Source organism: Thunnus thynnus, chromosome 24 (assembly GCF_963924715.1).
Source record: "Thunnus thynnus chromosome 24, fThuThy2.1, whole genome shotgun sequence".
NCBI classification, from domain to species: Eukaryota; Metazoa; Chordata; class Actinopteri; order Scombriformes; family Scombridae; genus Thunnus; species Thunnus thynnus.
Window position 1 is genome coordinate 12,050,536 of NC_089540.1, and position 24,947 is coordinate 12,075,482.

General features: G+C 44.9%; 1 protein-coding gene and 24 non-coding genes across 25 annotated transcripts; 24 read left to right on the forward strand and 1 right to left on the reverse strand.

Moving 5' to 3' along the window:
- The first annotated feature begins 376 nt into the window (after positions 1-376).
- On the forward strand, positions 377-447 carry trnag-gcc (transfer RNA glycine (anticodon GCC)). The gene has a single exon. It is a non-coding gene; the product is annotated as a tRNA-Gly (tRNA).
- Positions 448-1,087: 640 nt separating this feature from the next.
- On the forward strand, positions 1,088-1,160 carry trnam-cau (transfer RNA methionine (anticodon CAU)). The gene has a single exon. It is a non-coding gene; the product is annotated as a tRNA-Met (tRNA).
- Positions 1,161-1,707: 547 nt separating this feature from the next.
- trnag-gcc (transfer RNA glycine (anticodon GCC)) lies at positions 1,708-1,778 on the forward strand. Its single transcript has one exon. It is a non-coding gene; the product is annotated as a tRNA-Gly (tRNA).
- Positions 1,779-2,418: 640 nt separating this feature from the next.
- On the forward strand, positions 2,419-2,491 carry trnam-cau (transfer RNA methionine (anticodon CAU)). Its single transcript has one exon. It is a non-coding gene; the product is annotated as a tRNA-Met (tRNA).
- Positions 2,492-3,038: 547 nt separating this feature from the next.
- trnag-gcc (transfer RNA glycine (anticodon GCC)) lies at positions 3,039-3,109 on the forward strand. The gene has a single exon. It is a non-coding gene; the product is annotated as a tRNA-Gly (tRNA).
- A 640-nt stretch (positions 3,110-3,749) lies between these two features.
- Positions 3,750-3,822, forward strand: trnam-cau (transfer RNA methionine (anticodon CAU)). Its single transcript has one exon. It is a non-coding gene; the product is annotated as a tRNA-Met (tRNA).
- A 547-nt stretch (positions 3,823-4,369) lies between these two features.
- On the forward strand, positions 4,370-4,440 carry trnag-gcc (transfer RNA glycine (anticodon GCC)). Its single transcript has one exon. It is a non-coding gene; the product is annotated as a tRNA-Gly (tRNA).
- Positions 4,441-5,080: 640 nt separating this feature from the next.
- Positions 5,081-5,153, forward strand: trnam-cau (transfer RNA methionine (anticodon CAU)). The gene has a single exon. It is a non-coding gene; the product is annotated as a tRNA-Met (tRNA).
- A 547-nt stretch (positions 5,154-5,700) lies between these two features.
- trnag-gcc (transfer RNA glycine (anticodon GCC)) lies at positions 5,701-5,771 on the forward strand. Its single transcript has one exon. It is a non-coding gene; the product is annotated as a tRNA-Gly (tRNA).
- Positions 5,772-6,411: 640 nt separating this feature from the next.
- Positions 6,412-6,484, forward strand: trnam-cau (transfer RNA methionine (anticodon CAU)). Its single transcript has one exon. It is a non-coding gene; the product is annotated as a tRNA-Met (tRNA).
- Positions 6,485-7,031: 547 nt separating this feature from the next.
- trnag-gcc (transfer RNA glycine (anticodon GCC)) lies at positions 7,032-7,102 on the forward strand. The gene has a single exon. It is a non-coding gene; the product is annotated as a tRNA-Gly (tRNA).
- A 640-nt stretch (positions 7,103-7,742) lies between these two features.
- trnam-cau (transfer RNA methionine (anticodon CAU)) lies at positions 7,743-7,815 on the forward strand. Its single transcript has one exon. It is a non-coding gene; the product is annotated as a tRNA-Met (tRNA).
- Positions 7,816-8,362: 547 nt separating this feature from the next.
- Positions 8,363-8,433, forward strand: trnag-gcc (transfer RNA glycine (anticodon GCC)). The gene has a single exon. It is a non-coding gene; the product is annotated as a tRNA-Gly (tRNA).
- Positions 8,434-9,073: 640 nt separating this feature from the next.
- trnam-cau (transfer RNA methionine (anticodon CAU)) lies at positions 9,074-9,146 on the forward strand. Its single transcript has one exon. It is a non-coding gene; the product is annotated as a tRNA-Met (tRNA).
- Positions 9,147-9,693: 547 nt separating this feature from the next.
- On the forward strand, positions 9,694-9,764 carry trnag-gcc (transfer RNA glycine (anticodon GCC)). The gene has a single exon. It is a non-coding gene; the product is annotated as a tRNA-Gly (tRNA).
- Positions 9,765-10,404: 640 nt separating this feature from the next.
- On the forward strand, positions 10,405-10,477 carry trnam-cau (transfer RNA methionine (anticodon CAU)). Its single transcript has one exon. It is a non-coding gene; the product is annotated as a tRNA-Met (tRNA).
- A 547-nt stretch (positions 10,478-11,024) lies between these two features.
- Positions 11,025-11,095, forward strand: trnag-gcc (transfer RNA glycine (anticodon GCC)). Its single transcript has one exon. It is a non-coding gene; the product is annotated as a tRNA-Gly (tRNA).
- Positions 11,096-11,735: 640 nt separating this feature from the next.
- trnam-cau (transfer RNA methionine (anticodon CAU)) lies at positions 11,736-11,808 on the forward strand. Its single transcript has one exon. It is a non-coding gene; the product is annotated as a tRNA-Met (tRNA).
- A 547-nt stretch (positions 11,809-12,355) lies between these two features.
- trnag-gcc (transfer RNA glycine (anticodon GCC)) lies at positions 12,356-12,426 on the forward strand. Its single transcript has one exon. It is a non-coding gene; the product is annotated as a tRNA-Gly (tRNA).
- A 640-nt stretch (positions 12,427-13,066) lies between these two features.
- trnam-cau (transfer RNA methionine (anticodon CAU)) lies at positions 13,067-13,139 on the forward strand. The gene has a single exon. It is a non-coding gene; the product is annotated as a tRNA-Met (tRNA).
- A 547-nt stretch (positions 13,140-13,686) lies between these two features.
- Positions 13,687-13,757, forward strand: trnag-gcc (transfer RNA glycine (anticodon GCC)). Its single transcript has one exon. It is a non-coding gene; the product is annotated as a tRNA-Gly (tRNA).
- Positions 13,758-14,397: 640 nt separating this feature from the next.
- On the forward strand, positions 14,398-14,470 carry trnam-cau (transfer RNA methionine (anticodon CAU)). Its single transcript has one exon. It is a non-coding gene; the product is annotated as a tRNA-Met (tRNA).
- A 547-nt stretch (positions 14,471-15,017) lies between these two features.
- On the forward strand, positions 15,018-15,088 carry trnag-gcc (transfer RNA glycine (anticodon GCC)). The gene has a single exon. It is a non-coding gene; the product is annotated as a tRNA-Gly (tRNA).
- Positions 15,089-15,943: 855 nt separating this feature from the next.
- Positions 15,944-16,014, forward strand: trnag-gcc (transfer RNA glycine (anticodon GCC)). Its single transcript has one exon. It is a non-coding gene; the product is annotated as a tRNA-Gly (tRNA).
- A 2,249-nt stretch (positions 16,015-18,263) lies between these two features.
- On the reverse strand, positions 18,264-24,947 carry LOC137177320 (uncharacterized). The gene is made up of 10 exons (XM_067583502.1): positions 23,088-24,947; positions 22,532-22,562; positions 21,843-22,336; positions 21,641-21,697; positions 21,426-21,452; positions 21,037-21,294; positions 19,543-19,578; positions 19,365-19,421; positions 19,215-19,251; positions 18,264-18,777 (listed from the first exon to the last, which is right to left on the reverse strand). The coding sequence occupies exons 1-9, from the start codon at positions 23,128-23,130 to the stop codon at positions 19,235-19,237; spliced, it is 1,020 nt and encodes a 339-aa protein (XP_067439603.1). The 5' UTR covers positions 23,131-24,947; the 3' UTR covers positions 18,264-18,777; positions 19,215-19,234.

Here is a 24,947-nt window from a genome sequence, read left to right on the forward strand (position 1 = left end):
GTTGACAGTATCCATTTGTCAGTTTAGGCGAGCTGACTCTGTTTTGAGGAAATTCTCTTTGGTTTTTTGTCATGAGACAAAACAATCCGTAAAGGCTTAAATACACGAGACACCCACCAGCCAGTAAAGCTCTCTTGCAAGAGACAGAAGATAGAAGATTTTACAGAGAGCACCAAAACGAGTGCATGAAACTCAAGTTCTACCTCAGACACACACCAAACTACTCTAGCAGTTAGTACCCAGAGAGAAACATCAGAGTAGGCTGGAGTTTTGAGACATTTCCAACTCATACGGCACTAGAAGGAAACCGTGGCGGGAAGGAACAGAGGAAAAAGTGTTCCAACGTCCGAGTGGAAAAAGCTAGTAAAGCACGAGAGCATTGGTGGTTCAGTGGTAGAATTCTCGCCTGCCACGCGGGAGGCCCGGGTTCGATTCCCGGCCAATGCAGCGAGGTTTTAGAGGCTAGGGGCACTCTGTAGGCAGCGCAGTGGGAAAGGAACCGGCGGAGAAATGGTCAAACAAGAGTCATTGAGTCTCCCGTCAGGTATCACAATGTTGCGCGCGGTGGTGAACATGAAAAGTGGCAGAAAAGTCGCGGGAGTGAGAAGTCCCCAGTTCTGATGTTGGAAAGCTGTTGGGGAAGTCCTTCTCGTGACGTATACTGGTACACCAAATGTCCAAGCAGAGCTGAGTATGTAAATTATATACTTTACACTACACCTGCAAACTTCAGGCTTGCCAGAGGTAAGTCGGAGCCTTGTTTCGGTCTTTATGTATTGAGGGCCTTAGTATCATACCTTCCGGGAGAGATTTCAGAAGACGGTGGTATATAAGAGACAATCCCAATTGCATGACCTTGAAAGCCCAGAAATTTTGGTTTGCTGCTGGCGTTGGTTAGTCCAATATTGGCCAGGTCGACCAGCCGTTACTACCATGAGAGAGCTGACAGAAGATGCTTGGGTTTGAAGCTAAGGGCACGATGTCGAATAAGCAATTGTAAAGCAAACAAAGGGAAGTGGTGGAACAACCCAGCAGCCCAAGCATTTGTGCACGAGTAACCACCCATTTGGAGTGGTGTGTCCTGTGGGCCTCGTTGGCGCAGTAGGCAGCGCGTCAGTCTCATAATCTGAAGGTCGTGAGTTCGAGCCTCACACGGGGCAAGTGTTTTGTTCTATCTATGGCTTTGCCTGGAATCATGTCCAGTCGGATATGAAGGTGTTTAGGGTGTACCAGCAGAGATCTTGTGGTGTTGAATGGTTTGTGGTAAGTGCTCGCTGAGTTTGGCCTTTGTGAGAGACTCCCACTGCGAGGCCTCTGGAGGTCCTTGTTAAGTTGACAGTATCCATTTGTCAGTTTAGGCGAGCTGACTCTGTTTTGAGGAAATTCTCTTTGGTTTTTTGTCATGAGACAAAACAATCCGTAAAGGCTTAAATACACGAGACACCCACCAGCCAGTAAAGCTCTCTTGCAAGAGACAGAAGATAGAAGATTTTACAGAGAGCACCAAAACGAGTGCATGAAACTCAAGTTCTACCTCAGACACACACCAAACTACTCTAGCAGTTAGTACCCAGAGAGAAACATCAGAGTAGGCTGGAGTTTTGAGACATTTCCAACTCATACGGCACTAGAAGGAAACCGTGGCGGGAAGGAACAGAGGAAAAAGTGTTCCAACGTCCGAGTGGAAAAAGCCAGTAAAGCACGAGAGCATTGGTGGTTCAGTGGTAGAATTCTCGCCTGCCACGCGGGAGGCCCGGGTTCGATTCCCGGCCAATGCAGCGAGGTTTTAGAGGCTAGGGGCACTCTGTAGGCAGCGCAGTGGGAAAGGAACCGGCGGAGAAATGGTCAAACAAGAGTCATTGAGTCTCCCGTCAGGTATCACAATGTTGCGCGCGGTGGTGAACATGAAAAGTGGCAGAAAAGTCGCGGGAGTGAGAAGTCCCCAGTTCTGATGTTGGAAAGCTGTTGGGGAAGTCCTTCTCGTGACGTATACTGGTACACCAAATGTCCAAGCAGAGCTGAGTATGTAAATTATATACTTTACACTACACCTGCAAACTTCAGGCTTGCCAGAGGTAAGTCGGAGCCTTGTTTTGGTCTTTATGTATTGAGGGCCTTAGTATCATACCTTCCGGGAGAGATTTCAGAAGACGGTGGTATATAAGAGACAATCCCAATTGCATGACCTTGAAAGCCCAGAAATTTTGGTTTGCTGCTGGCGTTGGTTAGTCCAATATTGGCCAGGTCGACCAGCCGTTACTACCATGAGAGAGCTGACAGAAGATGCTTGGGTTTGAAGCTAAGGGCACGATGTCGAATAAGCAATTGTAAAGCAAACAAAGGGAAGTGGTGGAACAACCCAGCAGCCCAAGCATTTGTGCACGAGTAACCACCCATTTGGAGTGGTGTGTCCTGTGGGCCTCGTTGGCGCAGTAGGCAGCGCGTCAGTCTCATAATCTGAAGGTCGTGAGTTCGAGCCTCACACGGGGCAAGTGTTTTGTTCTATCTATGGCTTTGCCTGGAATCATGTCCAGTCGGATATGAAGGTGTTTAGGGTGTACCAGCAGAGATCTTGTGGTGTTGAATGGTTTGTGGTAAGTGCTCGCTGAGTTTGGCCTTTGTGAGAGACTCTCACTGCGAGGCCTCTGGAGGTCCTTGTTAAGTTGACAGTATCCATTTGTCAGTTTAGGCGAGCTGACTCTGTTTTGAGGAAATTCTCTTTGGTTTTTTGTCATGAGACAAAACAATCCGTAAAGGCTTAAATACACGAGACACCCACCAGCCAGTAAAGCTCTCTTGCAAGAGACAGAAGATAGAAGATTTTACAGAGAGCACCAAAACGAGTGCATGAAACTCAAGTTCTACCTCAGACACACACCAAACTACTCTAGCAGTTAGTACCCAGAGAGAAACATCAGAGTAGGCTGGAGTTTTGAGACATTTCCAACTCATACGGCACTAGAAGGAAACCGTGGCGGGAAGGAACAGAGGGAAAAGTGTTCCAACGTCCGAGTGGAAAAAGCCAGTGAAGCACGAGAGCATTGGTGGTTCAGTGGTAGAATTCTCGCCTGCCACGCGGGAGGCCCGGGTTCGATTCCCGGCCAATGCAGCGAGGTTTTAGAGGCTAGGGGCACTCTGTAGGCAGCGCAGTGGGAAAGGTACCAGCGGAGAAATGGTCAAACAAGAGTCGTTGAGTCTCCCGTCAGGTATCACAATGTTGCGCGCGGTGGTGAACATGAAAAGTGGCAGAAAAGTCGCGGGAGTGAGAAGTCCCCAGTTCTGATGTTGGAAAGCTGTTGGGGAAGTCCTTCTCGTGACGTATACTGGTACACCAAATGTCCAAGCAGAGCTGAGTATGTAAATTATATACTTTACACTACACCTGCAAACTTCAGGCTTGCCAGAGGTAAGTCGGAGCCTTGTTTTGGTCTTTATGTATTGAGCGCCTTAGTATCATACCTTCCGGGAGAGATTTCAGAAGACGGTGGTATATAAGAGACAATCCCAATTGCATGACCTTGAAAGCCCAGAAATTTTGGTTTGCTGCTGGCGTTGGTTAGTCCAATATTGGCCAGGTCGACCAGCCGTTACTACCATGAGAGAGCTGACAGAAGATGCTTGGGTTTGAAGCTAAGGGCACGATGCCGAATAAGCAATTGTAAAGCAAACAAAGGGAAGTGGTGGAACAAGCCAGCAGCCCAAGCATTTGTGCACGAGTAACCACCCATTTGGAGTGGTGTGTCCTGTGGGCCTCGTTGGTGCAGTAGGCAGCGCGTCAGTCTCATAATCTGAAGGTCGTGAGTTCGAGCCTCACACGGGGCAAGTGTTTTGTTCTATCTATGGCTTTGCCTGGAATCATGTCCAGTCGGATATGAAGGTGTTTAGGGTGTACCAGCAGAGATCTTGTGGTGTTGAATGGTTTGTGGTAAGTGCTCGCTGAGTTTGGCCTTTGTGAGAGACTCTCACTGCGAGGCCTCTGGAGGTCCTTGTTAAGTTGACAGTATCCATTTGTCAGTTTAGGCGAGCTGACTCTGTTTTGAGGAAATTCTCTTTGGTTTTTTGTCATGAGACAAAACAATCCGTAAAGGCTTAAATACACGAGACACCCACCAGCCAGTAAAGCTCTCTTGCAAGAGACAGAAGATAGAAGATTTTACAGAGAGCACCAAAACGAGTGCATGAAACTCAAGTTCTACCTCAGACACACACCAAACTACTCTAGCAGTTAGTACCCAGAGAGAAACATCAGAGTAGGCTGGAGTTTTGAGACATTTCCAACTCATACGGCACTAGAAGGAAACCGTGGCGGGAAGGAACAGAGGGAAAAGTGTTCCAACGTCCGAGTGGAAAAAGCCAGTAAAGCACGAGAGCATTGGTGGTTCAGTGGTAGAATTCTCGCCTGCCACGCGGGAGGCCCGGGTTCGATTCCCGGCCAATGCAGCGAGGTTTTAGAGGCTAGGGGCACTCTGTAGGCAGCGCAGTGGGAAAGGTACCGGCGGAGAAATGGTCAAACAAGAGTCGTTGAGTCTCCCGTCAGGTATCACAATGTTGCGCGCGGTGGTGAACATGAAAAGTGGCAGAAAAGTCGCGGGAGTGAGAAGTCCCCAGTTCTGATGTTGGAAAGCTGTTGGGGAAGTCCTTCTCGTGACGTATACTGGTACACCAAATGTCCAAGCAGAGCTGAGTATGTAAATTATATACTTTACACTACACCTGCAAACTTCAGGCTTGCCAGAGGTAAGTCGGAGCCTTGTTTTGGTCTTTATGTATTGAGCGCCTTAGTATCATACCTTCCGGGAGAGATTTCAGAAGACGGTGGTATATAAGAGACAATCCCAATTGCATGACCTTGAAAGCCCAGAAATTTTGGTTTGCTGCTGGCGTTGGTTAGTCTAATATTGGCCAGGTCGACCAGCCGTTACTACCATGAGAGAGCTGACAGAAGATGCTTGGGTTTGAAGCTAAGGGCACGATGTCGAATAAGCAATTGTAAAGCAAACAAAGGGAAGTGGTGGAACAACCCAGCAGCCCAAGCATTTGTGCACGAGTAACCACCCATTTGGAGTGGTGTGTCCTGTGGGCCTCGTTGGCGCAGTAGGCAGCGCGTCAGTCTCATAATCTGAAGGTCGTGAGTTCGAGCCTCACACGGGGCAAGTGTTTTGTTCTATCTATGGCTTTGCCTGGAATCATGTCCAGTCGGATATGAAGGTGTTTAGGGTGTACCAGCAGAGATCTTGTGGTGTTGAATGGTTTGTGGTAAGTGCTCGCTGAGTTTGGCCTTTGTGAGAGACTCCCACTGCGAGGCCTCTGGAGGTCCTTGTTAAGTTGACAGTATCCATTTGTCAGTTTAGGCGAGCTGACTCTGTTTTGAGGAAATTCTCTTTGGTTTTTTGTCATGAGACAAAACAATCCGTAAAGGCTTAAATACACGAGACACCCACCAGCCAGTAAAGCTCTCTTGCAAGAGACAGAAGATAGAAGATTTTACAGAGAGCACCAAAACGAGTGCATGAAACTCAAGTTCTACCTCAGACACACACCAAACTACTCTAGCAGTTAGTACCCAGAGAGAAACATCAGAGTAGGCTGGAGTTTTGAGACATTTCCAACTCATACGGCACTAGAAGGAAACCGTGGCGGGAAGGAACAGAGGAAAAAGTGTTCCAACGTCCGAGTGGAAAAAGCCAGTAAAGCACGAGAGCATTGGTGGTTCAGTGGTAGAATTCTCGCCTGCCACGCGGGAGGCCCGGGTTCGATTCCCGGCCAATGCAGCGAGGTTTTAGAGGCTAGGGGCACTCTGTAGGCAGCGCAGTGGGAAAGGAACCGGCGGAGAAATGGTCAAACAAGAGTCATTGAGTCTCCCGTCAGGTATCACAATGTTGCGCGCGGTGGTGAACATGAAAAGTGGCAGAAAAGTCGCGGGAGTGAGAAGTCCCCAGTTCTGATGTTGGAAAGCTGTTGGGGAAGTCCTTCTCGTGACGTATACTGGTACACCAAATGTCCAAGCAGAGCTGAGTATGTAAATTATATACTTTACACTACACCTGCAAACTTCAGGCTTGCCAGAGGTAAGTCGGAGCCTTGTTTTGGTCTTTATGTATTGAGGGCCTTAGTATCATACCTTCCGGGAGAGATTTCAGAAGACGGTGGTATATAAGAGACAATCCCAATTGCATGACCTTGAAAGCCCAGAAATTTTGGTTTGCTGCTGGCGTTGGTTAGTCCAATATTGGCCAGGTCGACCAGCCGTTACTACCATGAGAGAGCTGACAGAAGATGCTTGGGTTTGAAGCTAAGGGCACGATGTCGAATAAGCAATTGTAAAGCAAACAAAGGGAAGTGGTGGAACAACCCAGCAGCCCAAGCATTTGTGCACGAGTAACCACCCATTTGGAGTGGTGTGTCCTGTGGGCCTCGTTGGCGCAGTAGGCAGCGCGTCAGTCTCATAATCTGAAGGTCGTGAGTTCGAGCCTCACACGGGGCAAGTGTTTTGTTCTATCTATGGCTTTGCCTGGAATCATGTCCAGTCGGATATGAAGGTGTTTAGGGTGTACCAGCAGAGATCTTGTGGTGTTGAATGGTTTGTGGTAAGTGCTCGCTGAGTTTGGCCTTTGTGAGAGACTCTCACTGCGAGGCCTCTGGAGGTCCTTGTTAAGTTGACAGTATCCATTTGTCAGTTTAGGCGAGCTGACTCTGTTTTGAGGAAATTCTCTTTGGTTTTTTGTCATGAGACAAAACAATCCGTAAAGGCTTAAATACACGAGACACCCACCAGCCAGTAAAGCTCTCTTGCAAGAGACAGAAGATAGAAGATTTTACAGAGAGCACCAAAACGAGTGCATGAAACTCAAGTTCTACCTCAGACACACACCAAACTACTCTAGCAGTTAGTACCCAGAGAGAAACATCAGAGTAGGCTGGAGTTTTGAGACATTTCCAACTCATACGGCACTAGAAGGAAACCGTGGCGGGAAGGAACAGAGGGAAAAGTGTTCCAACGTCCGAGTGGAAAAAGCCAGTGAAGCACGAGAGCATTGGTGGTTCAGTGGTAGAATTCTCGCCTGCCACGCGGGAGGCCCGGGTTCGATTCCCGGCCAATGCAGCGAGGTTTTAGAGGCTAGGGGCACTCTGTAGGCAGCGCAGTGGGAAAGGTACCAGCGGAGAAATGGTCAAACAAGAGTCGTTGAGTCTCCCGTCAGGTATCACAATGTTGCGCGCGGTGGTGAACATGAAAAGTGGCAGAAAAGTCGCGGGAGTGAGAAGTCCCCAGTTCTGATGTTGGAAAGCTGTTGGGGAAGTCCTTCTCGTGACGTATACTGGTACACCAAATGTCCAAGCAGAGCTGAGTATGTAAATTATATACTTTACACTACACCTGCAAACTTCAGGCTTGCCAGAGGTAAGTCGGAGCCTTGTTTTGGTCTTTATGTATTGAGGGCCTTAGTATCATACCTTCCGGGAGAGATTTCAGAAGACGGTGGTATATAAGAGACAATCCCAATTGCATGACCTTGAAAGCCCAGAAATTTTGGTTTGCTGCTGGCGTTGGTTAGTCCAATATTGGCCAGGTCGACCAGCCGTTACTACCATGAGAGAGCTGACAGAAGATGCTTGGGTTTGAAGCTAAGGGCACGATGTCGAATAAGCAATTGTAAAGCAAACAAAGGGAAGTGGTGGAACAACCCAGCAGCCCAAGCATTTGTGCACGAGTAACCACCCATTTGGAGTGGTGTGTCCTGTGGGCCTCGTTGGCGCAGTAGGCAGCGCGTCAGTCTCATAATCTGAAGGTCGTGAGTTCGAGCCTCACACGGGGCAAGTGTTTTGTTCTATCTATGGCTTTGCCTGGAATCATGTCCAGTCGGATATGAAGGTGTTTAGGGTGTACCAGCAGAGATCTTGTGGTGTTGAATGGTTTGTGGTAAGTGCTCGCTGAGTTTGACCTTTGTGAGAGACTCTCACTGCGAGGCCTCTGGAGGTCCTTGTTAAGTTGACAGTATCCATTTGTCAGTTTAGGCGAGCTGACTCTGTTTTGAGGAAATTCTCTTTGGTTTTTTGTCATGAGACAAAACAATCCGTAAAGGCTTAAATACACGAGACACCCACCAGCCAGTAAAGCTCTCTTGCAAGAGACAGAAGATAGAAGATTTTACAGAGAGCACCAAAACGAGTGCATGAAACTCAAGTTCTACCTCAGACACACACCAAACTACTCTAGCAGTTAGTACCCAGAGAGAAACATCAGAGTAGGCTGGAGTTTTGAGACATTTCCAACTCATACGGCACTAGAAGGAAACCGTGGCGGGAAGGAACAGAGGAAAAAGTGTTCCAACGTCCGAGTGGAAAAAGCCAGTAAAGCACGAGAGCATTGGTGGTTCAGTGGTAGAATTCTCGCCTGCCACGCGGGAGGCCCGGGTTCGATTCCCGGCCAATGCAGCGAGGTTTTAGAGGCTAGGGGCACTCTGTAGGCAGCGCAGTGGGAAAGGAACCGGCGGAGAAATGGTCAAACAAGAGTCATTGAGTCTCCCGTCAGGTATCACAATGTTGCGCGCGGTGGTGAACATGAAAAGTGGCAGAAAAGTCGCGGGAGTGAGAAGTCCCCAGTTCTGATGTTGGAAAGCTGTTGGGGAAGTCCTTCTCGTGACGTATACTGGTACACCAAATGTCCAAGCAGAGCTGAGTATGTAAATTATATACTTTACACTACACCTGCAAACTTCAGGCTTGCCAGAGGTAAGTCGGAGCCTTGTTTTGGTCTTTATGTATTGAGGGCCTTAGTATCATACCTTCCGGGAGAGATTTCAGAAGACGGTGGTATATAAGAGACAATCCCAATTGCATGACCTTGAAAGCCCAGAAATTTTGGTTTGCTGCTGGCGTTGGTTAGTCCAATATTGGCCAGGTCGACCAGCCGTTACTACCATGAGAGAGCTGACAGAAGATGCTTGGGTTTGAAGCTAAGGGCACGATGTCGAATAAGCAATTGTAAAGCAAACAAAGGGAAGTGGTGGAACAACCCAGCAGCCCAAGCATTTGTGCACGAGTAACCACCCATTTGGAGTGGTGTGTCCTGTGGGCCTCGTTGGCGCAGTAGGCAGCGCGTCAGTCTCATAATCTGAAGGTCGTGAGTTCGAGCCTCACACGGGGCAAGTGTTTTGTTCTATCTATGGCTTTGCCTGGAATCATGTCCAGTCGGATATGAAGGTGTTTAGGGTGTACCAGCAGAGATCTTGTGGTGTTGAATGGTTTGTGGTAAGTGCTCGCTGAGTTTGGCCTTTGTGAGAGACTCTCACTGCGAGGCCTCTGGAGGTCCTTGTTAAGTTGACAGTATCCATTTGTCAGTTTAGGCGAGCTGACTCTGTTTTGAGGAAATTCTCTTTGGTTTTTTGTCATGAGACAAAACAATCCGTAAAGGCTTAAATACACGAGACACCCACCAGCCAGTAAAGCTCTCTTGCAAGAGACAGAAGATAGAAGATTTTACAGAGAGCACCAAAACGAGTGCATGAAACTCAAGTTCTACCTCAGACACACACCAAACTACTCTAGCAGTTAGTACCCAGAGAGAAACATCAGAGTAGGCTGGAGTTTTGAGACATTTCCAACTCATACGGCACTAGAAGGAAACCGTGGCGGGAAGGAACAGAGGGAAAAGTGTTCCAACGTCCGAGTGGAAAAAGCCAGTGAAGCACGAGAGCATTGGTGGTTCAGTGGTAGAATTCTCGCCTGCCACGCGGGAGGCCCGGGTTCGATTCCCGGCCAATGCAGCGAGGTTTTAGAGGCTAGGGGCACTCTGTAGGCAGCGCAGTGGGAAAGGTACCGGCGGAGAAATGGTCAAACAAGAGTCGTTGAGTCTCCCGTCAGGTATCACAATGTTGCGCGCGGTGGTGAACATGAAAAGTGGCAGAAAAGTCGCGGGAGTGAGAAGTCCCCAGTTCTGATGTTGGAAAGCTGTTGGGGAAGTCCTTCTCGTGACGTATACTGGTACACCAAATGTCCAAGCAGAGCTGAGTATGTAAATTATATACTTTACACTACACCTGCAAACTTCAGGCTTGCCAGAGGTAAGTCGGAGCCTTGTTTTGGTCTTTATGTATTGAGCGCCTTAGTATCATACCTTCCGGGAGAGATTTCAGAAGACGGTGGTATATAAGAGACAATCCCAATTGCATGACCTTGAAAGCCCAGAAATTTTGGTTTGCTGCTGGCGTTGGTTAGTCCAATATTGGCCAGGTCGACCAGCCGTTACTACCATGAGAGAGCTGACAGAAGATGCTTGGGTTTGAAGCTAAGGGCACGATGTCGAATAAGCAATTGTAAAGCAAACAAAGGGAAGTGGTGGAACAACCCAGCAGCCCAAGCATTTGTGCACGAGTAACCACCCATTTGGAGTGGTGTGTCCTGTGGGCCTCGTTGGCGCAGTAGGCAGCGCGTCAGTCTCATAATCTGAAGGTCGTGAGTTCGAGCCTCACACGGGGCAAGTGTTTTGTTCTATCTATGGCTTTGCCTGGAATCATGTCCAGTCGGATATGAAGGTGTTTAGGGTGTACCAGCAGAGATCTTGTGGTGTTGAATGGTTTGTGGTAAGTGCTCGCTGAGTTTGGCCTTTGTGAGAGACTCTCACTGCGAGGCCTCTGGAGGTCCTTGTTAAGTTGACAGTATCCATTTGTCAGTTTAGGCGAGCTGACTCTGTTTTGAGGAAATTCTCTTTGGTTTTTTGTCATGAGACAAAACAATCCGTAAAGGCTTAAATACACGAGACACCCACCAGCCAGTAAAGCTCTCTTGCAAGAGACAGAAGATAGAAGATTTTACAGAGAGCACCAAAACGAGTGCATGAAACTCAAGTTCTACCTCAGACACACACCAAACTACTCTAGCAGTTAGTACCCAGAGAGAAACATCAGAGTAGGCTGGAGTTTTGAGACATTTCCAACTCATACGGCACTAGAAGGAAACCGTGGCGGGAAGGAACAGAGGGAAAAGTGTTCCAACGTCCGAGTGGAAAAAGCCAGTAAAGCACGAGAGCATTGGTGGTTCAGTGGTAGAATTCTCGCCTGCCACGCGGGAGGCCCGGGTTCGATTCCCGGCCAATGCAGCGAGGTTTTAGAGGCTAGGGGCACTCTGTAGGCAGCGCAGTGGGAAAGGAACCGGCGGAGAAATGGTCAAACAAGAGTCATTGAGTCTCCCGTCAGGTATCACAATGTTGCGCGCGGTGGTGAACATGAAAAGTGGCAGAAAAGTCGCGGGAGTGAGAAGTCCCCAGTTCTGATGTTGGAAAGCTGTTGGGGAAGTCCTTCTCGTGACGTATACTGGTACACCAAATGTCCAAGCAGAGCTGAGTATGTAAATTATATACTTTACACTACACCTGCAAACTTCAGGCTTGCCAGAGGTAAGTCGGAGCCTTGTTTTGGTCTTTATGTATTGAGGGCCTTAGTATCATACCTTCCGGGAGAGATTTCAGAAGACGGTGGTATATAAGAGACAATCCCAATTGCATGACCTTGAAAGCCCAGAAATTTTGGTTTGCTGCTGGCGTTGGTTAGTCCAATATTGGCCAGGTCGACCAGCCGTTACTACCATGAGAGAGCTGACAGAAGATGCTTGGGTTTGAAGCTAAGGGCACGATGTCGAATAAGCAATTGTAAAGCAAACAAAGGGAAGTGGTGGAACAACCCAGCAGCCCAAGCATTTGTGCACGAGTAACCACCCATTTGGAGTGGTGTGTCCTGTGGGCCTCGTTGGCGCAGTAGGCAGCGCGTCAGTCTCATAATCTGAAGGTCGTGAGTTCGAGCCTCACACGGGGCAAGTGTTTTGTTCTATCTATGGCTTTGCCTGGAATCATGTCCAGTCGGATATGAAGGTGTTTAGGGTGTACCAGCAGAGATCTTGTGGTGTTGAATGGTTTGTGGTAAGTGCTCGCTGAGTTTGGCCTTTGTGAGAGACTCTCACTGCGAGGCCTCTGGAGGTCCTTGTTAAGTTGACAGTATCCATTTGTCAGTTTAGGCGAGCTGACTCTGTTTTGAGGAAATTCTCTTTGGTTTTTTGTCATGAGACAAAACAATCCGTAAAGGCTTAAATACACGAGACACCCACCAGCCAGTAAAGCTCTCTTGCAAGAGACAGAAGATAGAAGATTTTACAGAGAGCACCAAAACGAGTGCATGAAACTCAAGTTCTACCTCAGACACACACCAAACTACTCTAGCAGTTAGTACCCAGAGAGAAACATCAGAGTAGGCTGGAGTTTTGAGACATTTCCAACTCATACGGCACTAGAAGGAAACCGTGGCGGGAAGGAACAGAGGGAAAAGTGTTCCAACGTCCGAGTGGAAAAAGCCAGTGAAGCACGAGAGCATTGGTGGTTCAGTGGTAGAATTCTCGCCTGCCACGCGGGAGGCCCGGGTTCGATTCCCGGCCAATGCAGCGAGGTTTTAGAGGCTAGGGGCACTCTGTAGGCAGCGCAGTGGGAAAGGTACCAGCGGAGAAATGGTCAAACAAGAGTCGTTGAGTCTCCCGTCAGGTATCACAATGTTGCGCGCGGTGGTGAACATGAAAAGTGGCAGAAAAGTCGCGGGAGTGAGAAGTCCCCAGTTCTGATGTTGGAAAGCTGTTGGGGAAGTCCTTCTCGTGACGTATACTGGTACACCAAATGTCCAAGCAGAGCTGAGTATGTAAATTATATACTTTACACTACACCTGCAAACTTCAGGCTTGCCAGAGGTAAGTCGGAGCCTTGTTTTGGTCTTTATGTATTGAGCGCCTTAGTATCATACCTTCCGGGAGAGATTTCAGAAGACGGTGGTATATAAGAGACAATCCCAATTGCATGACCTTGAAAGCCCAGAAATTTTGGTTTGCTGCTGGCGTTGGTTAGTCCAATATTGGCCAGGTCGACCAGCCGTTACTACCATGAGAGAGCTGACAGAAGATGCTTGGGTTTGAAGCTAAGGGCACGATGTCGAATAAGCAATTGTAAAGCAAACAAAGGGAAGTGGTGGAACAACCCAGCAGCCCAAGCATTTGTGCACGAGTAACCACCCATTTGGAGTGGTGTGTCCTGTGGGCCTCGTTGGCGCAGTAGGCAGCGCGTCAGTCTCATAATCTGAAGGTCGTGAGTTCGAGCCTCACACGGGGCAAGTGTTTTGTTCTATCTATGGCTTTGCCTGGAATCATGTCCAGTCGGATATGAAGGTGTTTAGGGTGTACCAGCAGAGATCTTGTGGTGTTGAATGGTTTGTGGTAAGTGCTCGCTGAGTTTGGCCTTTGTGAGAGACTCTCACTGCGAGGCCTCTGGAGGTCCTTGTTAAGTTGACAGTATCCATTTGTCAGTTTAGGCGAGCTGACTCTGTTTTGAGGAAATTCTCTTTGGTTTTTTGTCATGAGACAAAACAATCCGTAAAGGCTTAAATACACGAGACACCCACCAGCCAGTAAAGCTCTCTTGCAAGAGACAGAAGATAGAAGATTTTACAGAGAGCACCAAAACGAGTGCATGAAACTCAAGTTCTACCTCAGACACACACCAAACTACTCTAGCAGTTAGTACCCAGAGAGAAACATCAGAGTAGGCTGGAGTTTTGAGACATTTCCAACTCATACGGCACTAGAAGGAAACCGTGGCGGGAAGGAACAGAGGGAAAAGTGTTCCAACGTCCGAGTGGAAAAAGCCAGTAAAGCACGAGAGCATTGGTGGTTCAGTGGTAGAATTCTCGCCTGCCACGCGGGAGGCCCGGGTTCGATTCCCGGCCAATGCAGCGAGGTTTTAGAGGCTAGGGGCACTCTGTAGGCAGCGCAGTGGGAAAGGTACCGGCGGAGAAATGGTCAAACAAGAGTCGTTGAGTCTCCCGTCAGGTATCACAATGTTGCGCGCGGTGGTGAACATGAAAAGTGGCAGAAAAGTCGCGGGAGTGAGAAGTCCCCAGTTCTGATGTTGGAAAGCTGTTGGGGAAGTCCTTCTCGTGACGTATACTGGTACACCAAATGTCCAAGCAGAGCTGAGTATGTAAATTATATACTTTACACTACACCTGCAAACTTCAGGCTTGCCAGAGGTAAGTCGGAGCCTTGTTTTGGTCTTTATGTATTGAGGGCCTTAGTATCATACCTTCCGGGAGAGATTTCAGAAGACGGTGGTATATAAGAGACAATCCCAATTGCATGACCTTGAAAGCCCAGAAATTTTGGTTTGCTGCTGGCGTTGGTTAGTCCAATATTGGCCAGGTCGACCAGCCGTTACTACCATGAGAGAGCTGACAGAAGATGCTTGGGTTTGAAGCTAAGGGCACGATGTCGAATAAGCAATTGTAAAGCAAACAAAGGGAAGTGGTGGAACAACCCAGCAGCCCAAGCATTTGTGCACGAGTAACCACCCATTTGGAGTGGTGTGTCCTGTGGGCCTTGTTGGCGCAGTAGGCAGCGCGTCAGTCTCATAATCTGAAGGTCGTGAGTTCGAGCCTCACACGGGGCAAGTGTTTTGTTCTATCTATGGCTTTGCCTGGAATCATGTCCAGTCGGATATGAAGGTGTTTAGGGTGTACCAGCAGAGATCTTGTGGTGTTGAATGGTTTGTGGTAAGTGCTCGCTGAGTTTGACCTTTGTGAGAGACTCTCACTGCGAGGCCTCTGGAGGTCCTTGTTAAGTTGACAGTATCCATTTGTCAGTTTAGGCGAGCTGACTCTGTTTTGAGGAAATTCTCTTTGGTTTTTTGTCATGAGACAAAACAATCCGTAAAGGCTTAAATACACGAGACACCCACCAGCCAGTAAAGCTCTCTTGCAAGAGACAGAAGATAGAAGATTTTACAGAGAGCACCAAAACGAGTGCATGAAACTCAAGTTCTACCTCAGACACACACCAAACTACTCTAGCAGTTAGTACCCAGAGAGAAACATCAGAGTAGGCTGGAGTTTTGAGACATTTCCAACTCATACGGCACTAGAAGGAAACCGTGGCGGGAAGGAACAGAGGGAAAAGTGTTCCAACGTCCGAGTGGAAAAAGCCAGTAAAGCACGAGAGCATTGGTGGTTCAGTGGTAGAATTCTCGCCTGCCACGCGGGAGGCCCGGGTTCGATTCCCGGCCAATGCAGCGAGGTTTTAGAGGCTAGGGGCACTCTGTAGGCAGCGCAGTGGGAAAGGTACCGGCGGAGAAATGGTCAAACAAGAGTCGTTGAGTCTCCCGTCAGGTATCACAATGTTGCGCGCGGTGGTGAACATGAAAAGTGGCAGAAAAGTCGCGGGAGTGAGAAGTCCCCAGTTCTGATGTTGGAAAGCTGTTGGGGAAGTCCTTCTCGTGACGTATACTGGTACACCAAATGTCCAAGCAGAGCTGAGTATGTAAATTATATACTTTACACTACACCTGCAAACTTCAGGCTTGCCAGAGGTAAGTCGGAGCCTTGTTTTGGTCTTTATGTATTGAGGGCCTTAGTATCATACCTCGGATATGAAGGTGTTTAGGGTGTACCAGCAGAGATCTTGTGGTGTTGAATGGTTTGTGGTAAGTGCTCGCTGAGTTTGACCTTTGTGAGAGACTCTCACTGCGAGGCCTCTGGAGGTCCTTGTTAAGTTGACAGTATCCATTTGTCAGTTTAGGCGAGCTGACTCTGTTTTGAGGAAATTCTTTTTGGTTTTTTGTCATGAGACAAAACAATCCGTAAAGGCTTAAATACACGAGACACCCACCAGCCAGTAAAGCTCTCTTGCAAGAGACAGAAGATAGAAGATTTTACAGAGAGCACCAAAACGAGTGCATGAAACTCAAGTTCTACCTCAGACACACACCAAACTACTCTAGCAGTTAGTACCCAGAGAGAAACATCAGAGTAGGCTGGAGTTTTGAGACATTTCCAACTCATACGGCACTAGAAGGAAACCGTGGCGGGAAGGAACAGAGGGAAAAGTGTTCCAACGTCCGAGTGGAAAAAGCCAGTGAAGCACGAGAGCATTGGTGGTTCAGTGGTAGAATTCTCGCCTGCCACGCGGGAGGCCCGGGTTCGATTCCCGGCCAATGCAGCGAGGTTTTAGAGGCTAGGGGCACTCTGTAGGCAGCGCAGTGGGAAAGGAACCGGCGGAGAAATGGTCAAACAAGAGTCATTGAGTCTCCCGTCAGGTATCACAATGTTGCGCGCGGTGGTGAACATGAAAAGTGGCAGAAAAGTCGCGGGAGTGAGAAGTCCCCAGTTCTGATGTTGGAAAGCTGTTGAGGAAGTCCTTCTCGTGACGTATACTGGTACTCCAAATGTCCAAGCAGAGCTGAGTATGTAAATTATATACTTTACACTACACCTGCAAACTTCAGGCTTGCCAGAGGTAAGTCGGAGCCTTGTTTTGGTCTTTATGTATTGAGGGCCTTAGTATCATACCTCGGATATGAAGGTGTTTAGGGTGTACCAGCAGAGATCTTGTGGTGTTGAATGGTTTGTGGTAAGTGCTCGCTGAGTTTGACCTTTGTGAGAGACTCTCACTGCGAGGCCTCTGGAGGTCCTTGTTAAGTTGACAGTATCCATTTGTCAGTTTAGGCGAGCTGACTCTGTTTTGAGGAAATTCTCTTTGGTTTTTTGTCATGAGACAAAACAATCCGTAAAGGCTTAAATACACGAGACACCCACCAGCCAGTAAAGCTCTCTTGCAAGAGACAGAAGATAGAAGATTTTACAGAGAGCACCAAAACGAGTGCATGAAACTCAAGTTCTACCTCAGACACACACCAAACTACTCTAGCAGTTAGTACCCAGAGAGAAACATCAGAGTAGGCTGGAGTTTTGAGACATTTCCAACTTATTCTGTACCAGAAGGAAACTATTGCAAGAGGGAACAGAAGGAAAAGTAGGGGTAGCAGGGATGTTATGGTGTTGAATGGTTTGTGTTAAGTTCCTACTGAGTTGATGATTAAACAATGCAGAGCACTTTTTTTTTGCTTGTAGCCAGATTGAGAATTCAAATTAGTCGAACATGGTTTGAAAGCTACTGTGTTAAGCTAACTAGAACACTGGGGTACATCACCCAAATCTGTATCAATCATGGAGTGGATAAGTAGCTCAGAAGTGTAGCATAGCAAAGTTAATGCTAACCATGTCATGTAAGTGAATGAAAGATGCTAAAATACCTAGATTCTTAGTTTGGGAGATATAGTTCAATAAAAACACAGATATGTGTGATCTACCTTAGTCTGCTAATTAGCCGATTAATCAAGATAACTAGCTGACTACTGGGGTAGTTGATAATAAGCTCAAAAATTTCGTATAGAAAAGCTAATGCCTACCGTTTCATGTAAGTGAATGGAAGATGCTAAAATGATTAGCGCCATACTCCAGGGGGTATAGTTAAATAAAAACAAAGATTCAGGTGGTCTAACCTCGTTTGTTGGTTAGTGGATTATTCAAGCTTTCTAACCAAGTAGGGTCCATTTGATAGATTTGGCAGTTAATAGCAAAACGTTTAAGCTATGCTAACTGTTTCATGTATGTCAATGGAGAATGCTAATACTAGTAGCTCAATTTTCCGGGAGGTATAGTTAAATAAAAACACAGATTTAGGTGGTCCAACCTATGTTGCTAGTTAGACGATTAGTCAAGCTTTCTAGCCAAGTAGGGTCCATTTGATAGATTTGGTCATTTATTCCATATCAGCAAAACATTTTAGTGAGTATAATGGTACTTGAGCTGAAAGTGAGCTGTCAATCAAATGTGATCTCAGTATGCCCACACAATCCTGAGAAATGGTTTGAGCAGTCAAATCAGCTGTTTTTGAGCTAGGTTTTCTAATAGTTGTGAATGTTTATTTTCATTCAGATTTTTGTGGATGCTTAATGAGATATTCAACCATGATATCATATATGCATTTTACTATTTCAAGCCACATTGTCAGAGGCTTTAAGTAAAGTGTTTGAGTACTTCCTCCACCATTGGTGATAAGAACTACCAAAGAGACTGAATTGAAAAGGTTTAGAGAGTTAAGCTCTATTCCCATTCCTCACACGCAGGAATAGTCTGCATGAGTGGTGTTTAGGGGACAGACACTGTTCTCTCTTGGTATTGAGAAATTGGCCACTTCCGAACAGGCATGTTTTGAACGAGCACTGCACTACTTATTCTGAAATGGGCCACTCTGCATACTGAGTGCTTTTACTTTAGGTACTTTAAATATATTTTGTTGCTAATACTTCTGTGCTTACTTAGAAAAAAATGAATGCACTTTAAGTGCATTCAATGATAAGTATTTGCTACTTTTACTTACTTCACTTTACTTCACTTCTACTTCACTTCACTGACAACATTATGGCCTGCACAATGTCTGAGATGTGAATAACAACAGAACCGTGATGCTGTATAAAAGTTTTTTATTCAGGACAAAAGGTAGACATATCCATGTCTGTAGAAAGCTTGCTAATTCCAAAACCACAGAGCTAGTCAAGCAAGGCATTAGTTGATTGGATATATAGACAAAACAAGCAATTTTCCTGACATTTTGTAAACCAAATGATTAGATGATTAATCAAGAAGATTAAAAAATACCCTCTATAGCTATTTTATATATGACACCTAATACTATTTTCAGACACAAGCTGGCTGCCAAAAGACAGCAAGTAGAGTAAAAAGAAGAATTATGAGAAAAGGAAAGAAGAAATTAAGTTACAGAGCGTGATAAAAGAATTCAAAGACACAATATGAATTAAAATATGCATATTAAAATGCAAAAGACTATGACTGAATACATCAGTAGAGTGCGTCGTCATCTTGATCATGCAGTGTTCTTCACTGTTGAGCAGTTTCAGTCCTATTTCAAAAAAGAGGGGAAAAAACTTGATTTGAGTTTCAAGTGAGTTTATTTAGTTAAAAATATTCACAGTCCCGTAGTGTGCCTGATGTATTTCTGGGTTCAATATAATTGTTTCTAAACTAATATTTCACAGCTACTCACGTTTGAGGAAGAATTACTTATAATTATACTGTAAGTCTGAATGATTTTGTACTCAAATTCTTTATTTAACTATGGGAACAGAAATTATAATGACACGTGCTCATCGTGAAACTGAATAATCAAAACAGACTGAACGTACCTGTTTCTACAGTATTATTAAAGAGAAAGAAAAAAAAATTGAGAAATGTGACTAACTATCCAAAACATATAGTATAAATTCAAAACTAAACTAAAAATAAATATAAAGTGTCTAAAATATAATCTTTATTGTGGTCATACTGAGTCACACTTACACTGTAGGTCAGCATTGCCATCATTGTACAAACAGAACTGCAAAATGAAAACACATGAAAAATTAACTGCAGGAAGTTTAACCACATTTTAAGTCATGTAGTCCATCAGTGTCAATATCATAATATGACATGTTTGTGTCAATTACATACCGCAGCCACCAATCAATACAGTAAGTAAACTGAGGTCTGAGGTCTGCTGCTTCTGCTCTACAAAAGAAGCAAGAATTTAAAATAGCATCAGAAGCACCACCAAACTTTTGATTTTTATTCATAATAACACTTTGAAAATTGAATTCATATTGTAAGACGGCATAGTCTTGACACTTACTGCTTTCAATGGGGCTGTTTTCCATGATGGAACAAGCTGTTTAAGGGAGACAAAAGGTTGCAGTTATATAAACAGTAGTAGCCTGTTGTACATGTACAGGAAATTAACAGCAAATGTCAAAGCACAGGGTGGACACAAAAAGATGATGCAATTCAATGCACTGATTCTTTTAGATATAGATAATATATGTTAATATGGGGATTAGGGATGTCAGCAGGTAACCGCTAATCGGTAAACCGCCAAGAATATTTTTGACCAGTTACGCATGTTGGTCTATAGGTTAATTTGCACCCTGTGCTAATGGCTAGACAATTGCGTTAGACAAGCTAGACAAGTGTTGCATTATGGGTTGTTTGTAGCATTAATGTTGCTAGGCTAACTAGTGTCTTAAAGTCTGTGTTTATAGTCAGTGTGTTAGAGTCAATCATCCCTAAAAATGTTTTGTTAGTCCAGTTTAACCTGCAGGAGTTTCTGAAGGCTTGTGTAAAGTGAAAATGAGTCCAAAGCGTCTTCTGACGTCTCTACTGCAGAAACGGAATATGTCAAGCTGTCAAATACCACTGTCACAGATTATAAGAAGCTCAGAAAGACACACAGACAGTCTTATAAATGCTAACTGCTTCCAAGAGCCTGGCAGGACAGTGTGTGAGTATGTAACTATACTGTGATGACATTCAAAAAGTAAGGTTATTTTTGGAATGGGGGTAGGTGAGGGCGGGGGGTATATTCTTAGTATTATTTATATTCATTATGCCATTGAAAAACCCTTTGTGGAGAAGAAGGATGAGTTAAAAGTCAAGCTAACATTAGCTCCGACCACCAACTGCTTGACAGCTCTCAATGCTCTCACAAATGAAAGCTACATCTCAACTTTTCTTAAAAATTAACCGGTTAGTTATTGGTTAATGGATGCTGGTCTGTTGACTTCAAAATTAACTGAAACTGACATCTCTAATGAGGATTATAAATATTATGAAGAGATGAAGCTGCAAACCATAGTTAAAATATGTTTGAGGAATGCGCACAATAAGCATTGATTTGGTGTGTTTCAAGTCAAAAGATGACCAAACGTCTGTAGGTCTAAGATATCCAGACTATAGATATAACCAGGGTTTTCAGCAGTGTTCTGTCAGGAGGTGGGCTCCTACCAAAACTCTGCTAACATCATAAAAATTAAGAGAAAACACAATTTTACAGGAAATGAGCAGAGGTACCATTTCACGGAAAAAATGGCATATATTCTATGACTGTGATATATTTAGGTCATCATGTTCAAATTAAACTGATCATAACACAAGATGCGACCAAAGATTTGAGTGCCTTTCCACCTCAGCTTAACGGTTTCCTAGAGAAAACCCTCATAACTGCTAGTTCAACATCATTTTATTAACCCAGTGTCTGGGGAAAAAAGGAAATCACCACTTAGAGCTTATTGAAAAATGGAGCAGAGATATATTTTGTGATAAGATGTATATATATTTATGTAATACATACAGACTGCAGGGGTGTTTACGATATGCTCCCCATCACTATCTTCCACCTCCAGTCTTCCTACATCCCCTGAGCAGATGATGGCGATGCTGGATTCCACATAGCACACAGCACAACTCTTAGAAGAAGGTGCAGGGATTCCAGAGCATCCTGGAAATGACTGGTTTAGGCGTCTGTGGTACAGATGAGTGTCAGCAGTTTCATATATGTTCACCAACTTTGGACATGTATCCTTGTCCATGCAGGAAAAACACTTGACTGCTGTCAAAACAGAGAAAAAAAGCATTGATGAGTAGCTCCCAGGCGTAAATGTGTGTACATTTAAATTATAAAGAAAGGATTTCTTTCTTGCTATAATAATATTTGAAATAACAAAATCAGTCTTATCTTACACTCCTGGTCTGCTGCAGGTTGAGCATCTATGGCAGATAATATAAGGAAAATATCAATTAGTTTAAAAAATACTGCGCTTTATGGGTCAAAACAGTGTTCACAGTACACTATGAGAAGTAATCGAAGCTCCCATTCAAGACAGTGAAATCTAAATAAATGAATAAAATGCAGTGCAAAGATGCAATGCAGAATATTTGTGTGTCACACCACATACCAGCATTGCCCCCACAGGCACGGATATTTATGAATGTCATCCAACCTAGAAGGCACCCTGAAAACATAAAAGAAAAAATAGAAACTTTTGGATTTAACTCCAAGATTATATTAATTATTGCATGTAAATAGATTTGGGAATAACATGAGAATCATACATTAATTAAATAATATTGCACAAAATTAGTAATTAGTTTAATTACATTTCCATTTCTTCGTGGCTGCTCTTTTTCTGCGACGGTTCTTATTTCTCCCTTCTCTAGGAACCAATGGCGAGCCTTTTGGTTTTGCTTGGTTTCCCTCGGTGTCCATCTTGCTGGTGCAGCTCTGCTCTCCTCCCACCACCTCCTCAGCATCTGTAATGGCTGTTGTTCCGGGTAAAGTGCTGACAGTCAGGGCTTGGGGTGTGGCTTGTGATGGAAAGTTGCTTTTTTGAACCAGAGTGGACAGTTTTAAGAAGTCCCCTTCAGCAGCTGCAGGGTATGCCTCAGGCTCTGTGTGGCGCATCATGGACAGGACACCTACAGGCCCAAACACTGATGGGTGTTGCCTAATCTTTCCAACCGTCTCAGGGCTCTCAAAGATTTCCCGTAGTTCGCTTGTCGGAATCGGTATCACAGAGCTGCCTTTAATCTCTATGGGCAAAGCACTTTTATCACTGAACTTGTGCCTCATGTTGGAGGAGAGGCCAGCATCACTGTTTGATGAAAAAAGGCACATTTCATTTCGAGAATAAACTTTTCAATGAAAACTAATATGAAATAGATTTTTCAGCCGCATTTATGGAAACAGGTACAAACATGCAGCTAAAATCAAAATGACTCCAGCCATCACTGCTTGAGCACTGAATTACATGACATTTAGAATAAAAGAGAAAGAGACAGAAACATACCCACTCTCCTGAGTGTGCAGGGCACGGCCACCTTCAAGTGTAAAACAATACAGTAAAACTATTAACAACAGCTATAATTTAAAAAATATGAATATATTTTAGTCTTAAGCACTGATTAGATTACATTACCAGAAAAAACTAGTCAGCCACATTTAAACTTTAAAATAATCTCACCAGTTGATAAAAAAAATTATACACTCTAATTTTGACCTAAAAATGTAGATATATGTACAATAGTCAGATAATGATGCGTAACAGAAATGCTAAAAGTTCCTGTATGTGATTATGATGCAACATACAGCAACACGGGCTACTTGTGATGTAGATGCCATTGTAGTTTGCTACTGGCATGATTTCAGCGGCAAAAATATGAAGAAAATAATATATTTTGTCATTGAAGTTAATAAAACTCGGAATTTGTTCAAAGGCTACATGATGAAAGTCCTCAAGTGCAGGCCTTGAATGAATGACATGAAGCACTGCAGACGAACACAGGAAATATCCTTCTTCTCGCCTAAGGCTATCAAATGAGAGAAATTGAAGTAAACAAACTTACTCTCTGGCTGAGGATTGATAATATCATCTGTTGGGTGGGTCATTGTTGTCAAAACGAGCAACAACGCAGCAGTAAAGGTGTTGTATGATCTCTGTCTTTAAGCAGACTGCCCAAACCAGGAAATGAATCGCAGTTAGGGTGTTCCCATTAACAAACTATAACACAAGACCTCCATCTGGTGGAAGAAACGTGAGGCTTCAAGATACTCACTCCATTCAGGCGGATGTAGTTTAACAAATACAATAGGCTAAGCACAGGAGAAACTGTGTGTTTTACGTTTTATGTGTTAATGTGTCAATCATCTGCTGAAAGTGGAAAGTTTCTCCTTGCTCAATGAAAATATGATCTTAAGGGGCAGGCCTATGAGCAGGATTTGTGACATCACAGCTAGTTTTGTGATGGCAGCCACGCATTTAATGGATAAATAATGGATTACTCCTGGAAAGCTATTGATGTAGTACTTTTCTCCTTATGAAAATAACACAGATTATTCGACCAATGAGAATTTAGTCGGACGAGAGCATATCGACCAACTAAAAGACCAGTCGACCAGCAGACTACAGCCCTACAAAGATCGATGTCATTCCGTAAACACAGCTCTGACATTCCCAGAGGAAATGTACATATCTGCCCACTATTTATCTAGTCTTTCGTCAAAAAGTCGCTTACTTTTGTTGGACAAAACAAATGCAATATACAAAGTAGTTGATAGGCTCAATTTCGCCTCTGTTCTTCTCCGGTCACTGACACTGAGTGAAGATTTGAGGAAGAGAGACTGAGTTGAAGCGGTTACAGCGCCAAAAAGCATCAGTGGCCGGAAGGCGCACTACCTCGGTAGTGGTTTAGCATTACCATAGAGAATGACTGGGAAACAGTTTAGGGCAGTTTAGCTAAACTCTCGGGGCACGCGTGGGAGGCCTGGGTTTGATTCTTGGTCAATGCAACTTCAGGACTGCAACAAGCTTTTAACTTTTCATTCAGTATACTCAAAAAAGGAGTTCACAGTGAACTTGTGAAGTTTTCATGGAATTTTAGATGCTCAGTTTTCCATTTTTCAGAGCACTTCAAAGTTAAATTGAATTATGTTGAGTTGAATGGAAAGTCCATTCTTAATGCTGGAAACAACGTGATTGGCAAAACAATCTCACCACAAAGTCAACCAGCAGTTTCTAGTGAGTAACCACCCATTTGTGGCTATATCATGCTTTCCATGTTCAACACCTGCGGACTTGCATGTGGATCGTGGATGCACACACAGTTCTATATATACTTTTTCGAAGGTCCATGGACACAGACATATTCCACATGTGCACACTAATAAAGAAAAGTGACATCTTACTGAGAAAAGGGATAAAACACATACATACAGTAGATGAGACAGGCAGCCGTTTGCTTTTCTTGCAGTTGGCACGTTCGCTATGTGTTCAGTCCGCATGTTCACAAATTTTGAGCGGCATGTGGACGTCCACAGATGACTTTGTGTGGACCTTGCAGATGTGGGTGAATGATGAAATTCACATCAGTCAGACCCATGTGGATCCTTGCGGCCACAACGAGGCGGAAAGCATGAATTGGCAGTTATGGTGTGTTGTGGACCTTGTGGGTCTTGTTGGCCGACAAGGGGTTTAAGGGGTTTCTGAAGCTGTTAGAAAAGTCCTTCTCCTGACACATGCTGGTATCCTAAAGGACCAACCAGGGCCGAGTATGTAAATGATATGCTTTTCACTAAACGCACCCGCAAACCTCAGGCTTGTGACCTGTTTTCAGACTTGATGTATTCAAGGCCTTGGTATCATAACTTCCAGGAGAGACTTCAGAAGACGGTGGAATATAAGAGTCAATCCCAATTGTATGAGCTTG

Coding starts and splice junctions, on each gene's coding strand:
- LOC137177320 (XM_067583502.1), bottom strand. CDS start 23,130: ATGACCCACCCAACAGATGATATTATCAATCCTCAGCCAGAGA. Junction 22,563..23,087: donor TATCAATCCTCAGCCAGAGA/GTAAGTTTGTTT, acceptor TTACACTTGAAG/GTGGCCGTGCCCTGCACACT. Junction 22,337..22,531: donor CTGCACACTCAGGAGAGTGG/GTATGTTTCTGT, acceptor TTCATCAAACAG/TGATGCTGGCCTCTCCTCCA.